At 39.0% G+C, this 10,896-nt stretch overlaps 1 protein-coding gene across 3 annotated transcripts in view; it reads right to left on the bottom strand.

The window, feature by feature from the left end:
- Positions 1-10,896, bottom strand: part of babam2 (BRISC and BRCA1 A complex member 2) — a 79,242-nt gene that overhangs the window by 63,728 nt on the left and 4,618 nt on the right. For all 3 annotated transcript variants that reach the window (XM_034576607.1, XM_034576608.1, XM_034576609.1), the window contains exon 4: positions 9,277-9,371. In XM_034576607.1, the coding sequence (XP_034432498.1) occupies positions 9,277-9,371 (95 nt within the window). The remainder of the gene's footprint in view (positions 1-9,276; positions 9,372-10,896) is intronic.

Below are 10,896 nucleotides of genomic sequence, written 5' to 3'. Positions count from 1 at the left end.
GGCATCTTCACACTGAATAGACCCAAGTTGACAGAATTATTTCTTCCTGTGCCATCCGTCTGTACCATCTTCGATCCAAAATTTATCTTAGGCCAATGAGGGAGAGTCTGGCATCTGAAAATGCAAGATAATTATATAGGCCAAGGGAAAATATTTGTTTTTACGTCTTAAATGTGATTTTTATAGATGCTGGCAGCCTGATCCAATAAATCGCTGTAGACTTGAAAGTGTGGGGCATTAAAAAACTCCCAAGTATTAAATTAATCTCTGTTAGTCTCTAATTCAAGTGTGGGCTCACACCCTGTTTCGCCCCCGGAGAGTGCCAAGTCTAAGATCATGCTAAATTGCTCTTGTCATGTGTTGAAGGCACTTGGCATTCTCAGCCCAGTGTTTTTTTTCACTAGGATCCGTGTAGTTTGTGTCCAACACAGTACAACTTGTTGACAGAAATAGCACGTTTCTGACAACTTTTCATGTGGTTCAGTAACCGCTTCAGCGCAGTACCAGTCCACTGTGAGAGTCGATATCATTGTCCCATCTTTTGCTTGGCGCGCAAGTCTCTTGTTTTCTTCCATCCATCAGCTGGTGTTTAGGAATTGCCAACCCCCTTTTCATCAGCCATCTCTGGTAGCAAACAATAGCCTCCCTACTAAAAGCATTCCCAGACCTGTCAGTGAGCACTGCCAATAATAAACTCTAATAAAAGCTGGAACACATTATTCCCTAAAGCAGGAAGGAAGCAGAGGCAACAGTTGGTACACTATGCCCAGGTTGACATAATCTTGCTTTACGGGCCACCTGAGGTCCATTGTTCGAACAGTAACAGGGAATGAGCTGGAGCAGCAGATAGGAAGTGCTCACTAGTGCATTCAGGATTACCAGGGGGTAATGTGAAGCCAGGAATGTTTCCTTTTCCTAGATGGGAGACTGCTTAGGTTGGCTTTACACCCCATTTTCTTAACAGGAGTCGTTCTAGTATCTAAATAACAAACATTGTCTCGGTGTAAGATAATAACTTTGCTGAATAGTCTTCATTTCCTTAAAAAAAAAGAGAGGAAAAAATACACAACTTACTGTGAATACAGACAAAAACATTTCATCTAAGAAAACAGGACAAGTTAACCTCTCACCCAAATAATTGAAAGCATTTAAGGACAAGTCAGGTGTTTCTCAATATCAACAAATCCAGTGAAAAGTGAGTGTGTGTGTCAAGAAGATCAAATAAAATATGGTCCAAATAATAAAACATTTTCAAGATATCACTCCAGATAATTTTTGAATTTGAAATTTACATGCAGTATTTGATTGTGATTGCTTTAATTTTCTTAAAATCAAAATCTATTTTTAAATAACGTTAAATATTTTCTCCACATTAATGCTCAACCCACAACTTTTTCAATGAATTGACCAAAATGCAGCAAATTTTGTTTTTAATTAACAGCTGTCCAGCTGGGCTAAAAACAAACAACACATACAAACAATGAAATAGTAAGGAATTAATGCGGGAATCCCCAGTATAGCCAGACAGAGCCTGTTTCAGTAAATCCCAGCCGAGACGTGCAGGAGAGATAAGTGGAAACATATACGCGTTGTATCTAGAGAAACCATCAGGACTAAACTTACGTCTCAGTCACACAAAGACTGAGAAAGAGGCAAAACACTGGGGAACTCCCAAAATGTTTAATGCCTGCACGCAAACTGGACAAGTCTAGACCAGACAAATGACATGTTACACACAGAGAAGGGGACAGAGGGGCAGAAGAATAGGTGAATAAAAAAAAGAGAGATGCAATTAGTAATAACTGGTCTTACATGTTGCTGCACACATACTAACATCTCAAGGTGGAAGATAAAGAGTGTTCACATTATTTGGCCTAAAAAACATGTCAACTACACAGAAAGTAAATAAGTCAAAGTATCCCAGCAGTGTTGTTCGGTCTCCAGACATCTGTGGTGAAACACACCAAAACATTCTGGCCCACAGGGGATTGTCTGACTCTTTCTGAGGCTGCTTCTTTCTTAGATCACCTCCCTGACGTCACCGTTGGTGAACTGGAGCTCTTGTGCAATGTATCCAAATTCAGAACACACAAGATTTCTATTTACTGGGGTAAAATCTATAAAACCACCTGTATAGCCCTTCCATGGCATCTCGCATAATAGTATTTGCACAACTACAATACTTTAAAACTGACTGGAGATTTGTGGAAACGAAATCTTGATTGACAGAAAAGGGCATCAATCACAAAAACAAGCAAAAATACACCACAATACAACAACACCATCAAAACGGACATGCACCATTATATGTACTAAAATCAGCACTTCCATGAAAGTATTTGTACAAAACGTTAAATTGAACTTTTTTGCTGAATTAGGGAAGGACAGAAAAGAAGAATGTGATGCAACATTACATCTTCTACGTAAGAGAAAAGTACTGTTACTCTCCACCTTCCCTCCCTTCCTGCCTACGTCTTTGTCATTTCCTCCTCATCTTTCCCGGCAACTCGCGTTGCATTCCTATCATTAAGTCTGTGAACATGTTTTAAACAAACTCCTCTGCACCACATGCTCCTCCATCCAAGCAAAGTTGAATGCACCGTTAATCCTAGTTTATCCTTCTGTGTAGGATCAACTCAGTGACTACACGTTAGCCTACGCAAGTGGTCTACATCATTGTAACCATTTATAGTTGTGTGCTGGTGTGTTTCTAAACTGAACGATTACGGAAATTATTACAATGAAGAAGGGAGAGACGACATCCTCCGAGATGATGTGTACAATCACTGAACTAAACGAGGGATATGGGGGGGTGAGTTCTGATATTTGAGTTTTTCTCCTGCTACTGAGCGATATGGACAACACATGATACCAAGATAACCAATCACAGTTGTTTTGGGCAGCTGCTCACGACACAACATGTAGTTACATTTCCAGGAAGGTGACGTAGAGTACACAGTGAGACTGTATCTACGGTGGCAATTCAATACGAAAAAATAAACAAGCCTTAGATATGTTCAAATTTATTAGGATATAAACCCTTTAGGATGTGAAATTTCATTTTCCCAACATATATCACAATCATTATGTATAAACTTAAGAGTGATAGAATAAAACAGAAACTAAAATACTGTAACATACAGACGAAAAAACTAAAGTTCATGAAAACTTTATAACCACAAGGAAGCTAAAGTGACCAGTGATAGGTAGGCGGTAAATGTGGTATCTACATCAGGTATCAACAACAGATAGAAACAGTGACAGCATCATTCATAAATGAATAAAGACCAGTCATTATCAGAGTAAGAAGTCAGGACATGCTTCAACTTCATACTGAGGAAATGGATCTACAGCAGGTGAATAACTAAATTATGATCATTTATTCAAATCAGCCGGAGCTTTAAAGATAAACACTCTTTTGCTAATTTCTTCTCCAGCATGTGAGACAAAGAAAAAAGATCTGAGGAGTCCCTAACTTGGGTATTTGACATAAATTGTACAAGAAAGTGTTTCAAACAATAAAGGTCATTGAAACAAAACATTTAAATGTAATTTGAAGCAAGACTACCATTTAAGTGCATCACACATTGTAGTGAGAACAGTCAAGGATGGAAATTATAAATTGAGAGGCAAGTTTCTCATGAGCAGTTTCGACATTGATTTTAAACACTGATTCCAAAGTTGACCTTACTTACGAAATGATCAATGTGTTTGAAAGAAAGTTCTGAAATCCCACTAGACGACAAACTGCAACATCTCTTACACACTGTTTTTAGTGTTTGTGTTTGCTTTGACCATTCTTCATTTACTATCCACTGTAGGAGCTGTGCCTTTTTGTGCAAGTGAAGGCCAGTTGCACTGCACAGAAGGATAATGAGACCATACTTTAACTATAATGTTATATATACATATACCTTGCAGTAAAGCTAGAATTTTCCAGCCCAAAATGACTCACCATTACTCACACACAATTATTTGGGTCAACACTAACTCAGTTCCCATAGTAAAATCCACACTATATGTTCCATTGTATTTTACATTTATCAGTCCACTTCACCACAATTAAGTCACCTCTGATGACTTAATTGTGTATTGTGTAAGAGAGTGGTTAAGTGATGATTACATTTACAAGCACAATCTCTGGCTCAATTTAGGATGTATTTCTGTGTTAAAAGAAACAATGACTCCCTCTCTGTTCAAATTAAACCCATCGGCTTGTCAGATGACTTTCCACAGCCCTAACAGAATTAGAGTAAAACAGCTAACGGAAGTGACCAGTGAAAAACAAGCTCTTACAGTGTGTGTGTGTGTGTGTGTGTGTGTGTGTGTGTGTGTGTGTGTGTGTGTGTGTGTGTGTGTGTGTGTGTGTGTGTGTGTGTTTACAAAGCACTCCGAGGCGAGGAGCTGCCTTGGTGGCCAATTAGCCACGATCTGGATGTCATTAGGCTGATATTAGCACTTGCCAGAGAACCCTTGAACCCGAGCAACTACGCAACAGTGAACCCCAATAAATTTGTGGCAGACTTTGCTCATGTTTCATGGCTCATTGACGTGTTTGGCTACAAAAAAAGCTTTGTCTGTGGGTCATCCTACCAATTGTGTACCTACAGAGTGTCTTTGGTAATTTTCTCAATAATCACTGTGGTTTGAGGATTTCTTCATGATTGCTGTTGCGGAACTGTAATATTAATATAATAATAATAGTAGAACTTTATTCTATATGTATACAGAAACAAACTCTGCGTTCATTTTGTCTGTATTTGTGCTTGTATACTAAAAACTTATGGATACGGATGAAACAGATGAAACAGAGCAGTACCAACTGAAATCATGGGGTGGCAGTGCAGCCGATAGTTCAAGCAAGGCGACTATAGGACATGAGAAAGACATTTTTTGAGAAGTGACTTTGCGAGTAAGTAACTACAGGCATCTAAATGACATTACTTACCCCAGGTATAGGGGAGAAACAGCCACTTTTACATCTTTCTTAAGAGGTACATCGACACAACCTCCTCTATTGTCACAATGTTTGTTGTTATCAGATCACTCCTGACTCTGCGCTGCCCTCTAGGGGATGTATTACTTAACAATTCCTACGTAAAAGACGTATGTAAGTATGTAAACAGTGACAGATTTATTTGAAACAGACATATCTGATTTTATGCGAATTGTAAACAAGCTTGAAGGCTAACGTGCACGTAGTTCCCTTTTTCACCATTATTCAACATGAAGGTTGGTAGTGAATGTTCTATGTGCATGTTTTTGTCCTGTCCTTTTTTCTCTCTGTCTAAACAGAAACATGGATAACAAACCTACTCAAGGCCTGGTGACAGCAGGGAAAAACACATGCCTAAACAGAGAAGCTAATGATACCCTTGGCTGGCTGTAAACAAGAGCAATATGCTGCTGAGACATCAGGAATTCAACCAGCCACTGACAGAGGACCCAAAATTAGCCTAATGTTAACCTCACTGGATAAAAACGTCCTGAAACATATTGCCTATGAGATATACTTCTTGTGAACTAAGAGATATTTATATATCAGTGACAAACAATAATGTTTTTAATCTTTTTTAATTTGTTTATGATGGTATTTTAACTGAAGGCTGTACAGGTCTGAGAGAAATATGGTGTAAACAGCTGGCCCATTAGTTTTAAGAAAGATTCACACTGTCAGTGCTGACGGTAAAAAGTTTTCCATGGAATATGGAGGAAAATCTGAGGGACTGCTGGGAATTCAGAGCTTTAGAAGCAAGAGGGGGATGTACAGGAAAAAGGAGTGAGTAGGAGAGGGGGATCTCAGACAGCGAGGCAGCCGAAGGAGAATTATGAAAGCTCGAATAGCAAAACACAGCGAGAATATAAGTGAGAAAATAAACAGGCGATGGGCTGCCAGGCACTGGCTCAGCAGAGGTACTTCCCCTTATGTGCACAGCTGGATTTACGAGGGGGTGAGCAATACTCCCCTCTCTTCTCCCAGACCCTGACACAAGCAGGGGAATTTAGCTTGTCCATGCTAGGCTGATTCAAAAATAGCACTGGATCCCTGCATGGTAGGAGCAGAAGCAACAACAAGGAAGCACTCAACAGTGTGAAGATCTCCAGCAAAGACGAGTCATGTCACCAGGTCAGCTTACTGAGCTACTCACAGCCAGTTCACATTAATGCCAACATTGTACAAGGTAGATTATTTTTCATAGGGAGGGACACAACTTGGTGCGGTAACAGAAATAATCTTCTATGTATAAGGCATCAACTTTTTATAAAGACTGACGACATGACAGCTCCCCAAAAGTGAAGCCGAATGCTTTGATTGCCCCCTGGTGGCTGGCTGCACTATAAATCTCCATGTTAATGGACCGGACATGTAAACTAAAAAGTTAGAGTGCAATTGTTATGTTCAATTTTTGTCAAAGATTGTTTCTGTCATTTACGGTAGTTACACTGATATTGATTTTTCCAAAGGGTTTGTTTTAATTAATTATTTGATCCCCCAACTGCTAAGCAGACTCGGACACTAAATTATGTCTTCATCACAAAATGGCAGCACTAATATCCAGGACATTTAGGCTTAATTTCCGGATAGTGGGAGGAAGTGAAGTCGTGTCATCCATCTTTATATGCATTCTATGGTCTGGAAGCATGAGAACAGAAAACCAACTGTTTGTTTACAACGAAGCAAACACATGATTTTCATTGGAAAAAGCTGGTTGTTTGGTTTTATAGTGGCACCATATGAAGTTCCAGCCCTAGATCCCTAGGTATTACTTCCACATTGAATGACTCTGTCTTGCTCAAGTTACATCCACTGCCATAGTTCACTACCAATACAGAAAACCATGTGCCATTTATTTCAAATGACTAGAAAACCGTGTGAACGGAAAGCAGCTGCCTCAATGTAGAAGATTCCAAACACAAAAATTTGAAACAAGCTCAACCTTTGCTGGACTCCAATGTGACATCATCCCGGCAAGGGGCTGCGATGGCCAATCAAATAGAAGCAAATCCACATTCCTGGGAGATTACTTTGCAAGGCATACTCTTCTTTTTTAACATTTAGTTTGACATCAACTTCATGAAAGATGAAATTATTGCAGCCATGGCAAATGTTTAATGATATTATAAATTCCTGTGTCTGAGTATCATGAACCTCTGTGCAGTGTTTTGACATTTGATAATCCTGTAAACTCATTTATCTGTTACACAAGCCAGACTTTCTGGATCATATTGCAAATCTCACCAGTATCAAAGGCAACAAGCTCCCAACAGCACAGCTCCTTTTATTTTTTTAATGCAGGCCTGTTTTCAGTCAGAACGCCCACTAAGCAAAACTAAATTAGTTACTTCCAATTTAATAGCAGGCATTTCATTACAAAAAAAAGTCAAACTGTTAGGGGGTGTTTTCTGTCTGAAAGCAAACCAAGGCTTTGGCTAGTTAGATGGCTGTGCACGTTGAAGCCTCTCAGGTTGTCAACGAAATATTTTGAATTCAATTGTAGAATCAAATTGAAAAGAAAACCAGACATTTGATTTTGAAAAATAACAGTCGATTGTGAGGAAAAAAAATAGAATCCCAGTGCAGACGTCTGCTCCGTCAGCTCACAAGACACCACTTTGATTGATTGAAAATGAAATGTAGGTCAGGCTGAATTGCGCGAATAATTCAACAACAACCATATGGCAGTGGCGGAGTGTTTAAGAACAAACTCAACTGCGGAGAGAGTGACTTGCATTTTTGAGTAATCTAAAAAGCTACATTTGGAAACACTTCAGATTTTGGTCAGTAGGCAGAACAATTAAGGAACTTCCACTCGAGATAAAGTAGATTGCAAGCTTTGTAAGCTATAGTTTGCCAAATATTCGAGCAACCTGAGGGCACATCTGTAAAATATGCAGCGACGTGAGCAGGAGTTGATGTCCAGTGCTCCACCCAAACATCTACAACTCGATATATTTCACACCATAATGTGTAGGTATGTCCATTGTTTAAAGTGAAATAAGATTGAAATTGTCTATGAATGGGAAATGTAAAGTTTTATTTGTCTGATCCATGGCTATAACTACATTTAATTTGCCATAACCACCATCTTTCCTTAACATTATTCATATCGTAGTTGCCACCCATATTGCAGATAAGGACATTTTTAAAATGTTGACTTTGACCAGTAATGGACCCTTTTCCAGTAATGAGTGAAATTCTTGAGCATAGAAACCGAAAGGTCAACCTCCAAGTATGCTGCCCTTTTTTTTATTTTCACAGGCTTTTATCATCAGCATTTCAGCTTCAGATTTCTGTGTCTGGGAGAGAAATGAACATTGTGTTGATTATATCTCTGTCTTACATACTCAAAGTGTAGTAGGGTACAACAAGGGGAGGACAAAACAAACAAGAGAGGCTTCATGTGATGACCAATGTTTCCTATCATACTGTCTACAAAGTTATTCCTCTCTGGCATGTTGATGTTGCTTGAACGTTAAGGTTGAAAACTAAAACCACAGTGAAATCAAATAGTTAAACAGACTTGACAATATGGTAAAAAGTAAGACTATGATCCAAAAGCTCCAGGATCAGACGAGTAGAGTGATACACAAAAAGACGCATGCACACAGATTATCTGGAACTCGAGATCATGTTGTAACTACTTTTTCTCAAGCAGCAGCTTGTTACGATATATAAACATTAAAACCACACCTTGTTTGAAACTCAACACTGCTGATGCAATCAGACCAGTTCTGAAACTAGACAAAACTATTTGCCAAGCCGGGATACGACTGAGTCAGCATTTTATGGTGAAACGTAAAAACATGTTTCATTGTTCTGGAAACTTAAAAAGTAAGATGTTAATGTTTCAAAGTTGTAACTATACAAGAGGACAAATAATTGCCATCAATTTCCCCTCCATGTAAATTAGCTAGATGCCTACTATTACCATGAACCCCGTTATCTGCTTTTATTTTTTATTGCAACCCATTATTTTCAGCTACGTAACGCACCTACAGTGGAGGCAGCATGTTAGTTTGCTCCGTGAAAAGGGGTCAGATCGGTGAAGCTGTGATCAGTAATTAGAAAAAAATCTGTAATTTAGTATCACATCAGAGAACCTTTCAATGCAGCAAACGAGAAAACAGGACCCAGCTTTAACAAGTGGGAAAGAACAAAATGTATGTTCTTGTTATTATGATGCTAAAATAAAGTACATGTTCTATGTAAAATATCACATTTTGTCCTTTTTAATCTGAACAGAAAACAATGTAACCATGAGACAAGATACTCACTGGTAGCTCTGAGGGTTCAGGGAGAAACTCAGCATCTTCTCCAAAAATAAAATCTGGAGGCAGTTCTGGATATTGTGCATTGAATATGATATCCCCTGTGAGAAAACAGGAAAACTGATTATGAGCAGGTTGTTGACATCTCACACAGGCATCAACATGAATTCCTAGAGCTGACTTGTTCACATGTGTAAGTGAAAATAAATTTATTTTCTGAATGTTATTGTGTGGTTTCAGGAGACAGTCATATTAAAAACAAGGGAAAGCGCAGTGGAAATAATTTGACATTATCTGGGTCAAGTGTATCTTGATGTCAGAAATTACTTGTTTAGTGTTTTTTTGCAGCCACACAATATGCATTTGGGGTCTTTCTTCTTTGAAATTAAGAAAATGAACTAATTAGCTAAATTAAGTAATTTACCATTAAAGCAACTTAAATCCTGTCAAACACGTCTGTCCTGTAATTATGTGTAGGTATTTTTTTATATAGTACATGTAAAAAAAGTTAGCTTTTAGTTTATTTATTCTAAATCTGAGTAAAGAGTAAAACAAACGAGTGCTGACATACTAAAGTTTTAAGTGCAGAAATGAATGCATTCCGTTAAAAGGAAGACAAAAATTAAAAACTACAGGCAGGAAATGGCTCTAACTGAGGAAAGGACAAGACATCACAACATGATCACATAACTCATTGCCAGGACTGGTTCACAATGTTCTCCTATTATGTTACACAATTCTATTTGTGTGCTGCAAGACTGTTCTGTTCTGCTTTTTTTTTTCTTCTTTTGTGTCTTTCCAGCCACAGCAAGAAGAGAAGAACACACACATATGGAAGTATTTTCCCAGTGGAGAAGAGTCAAATGAGGAGAGGATGAGCTGTAAATCTGTTACAAACTACTGGAACTCTGTCAGAGACGTACTGGCTCTCATCCAGACAGGAATGGAGCTGTTTGAATTGCATCCTTGACAGGTTATAACATAAGCTTTTATATACCTCTTTGTTCGCACAGCATAAGAAGCTTCACTCCGCGGTGCAGTCTAATCACTGCATGACGTGCCTTCTCAAAGTCTCACTTACATTCCAGCCAGACTTTTTTATTGAGGTCATGGGGGCGTAAAATGTACAACAACAAAGGCCACAAATTGTTGTTTAGCAGTACCAGCCACGGTGGAGAAGTGGAGGGAGCCTGGGCATGCATTAAGTGCTCAGTTCTGTGCACAGTGGGCCATGCTCATGCTTTCGCACGCCAACAGTGGGCAGGTCCGCAATCTGGCACAGAGCAAACCTGCGGCCCTTGATTAGCAAACCTTCTTCCTCAGGCCAAAGCACAGGAAAGTACAGCGACTAGTGCAGCAGCTGCACACATGTTATATACCAAGCCAGGATGCCAGCAAACTGTTTTCCTGTGTTGTTGTTGCTGTTTTTGCACTTTTTTGAAGCTTTCAGGTTTCTGCATTTTACATGAATAGTACAGTGCCTGTTCTAATCCTGCCTGTTTGAAATGGGCTGTTTGCTTAGTCTGTGATGATGCTCCGGAGCAACTTCAGAATTATTCCTTGTCATCAGTGAGTCCTCCTCGAACGGTTCCACAATATACTCTCACTTTGTGTTCATCCTACCAG

This window comes from Hippoglossus hippoglossus, chromosome 22 (genome assembly GCF_009819705.1).
Source record: "Hippoglossus hippoglossus isolate fHipHip1 chromosome 22, fHipHip1.pri, whole genome shotgun sequence".
NCBI lineage: Eukaryota > Metazoa > Chordata > Actinopteri > Pleuronectiformes > Pleuronectidae > Hippoglossus > Hippoglossus hippoglossus.
Note: the sequence above shows the minus strand (reverse complement) of the source record. Positions and strands in the feature narration are given on the sequence as shown.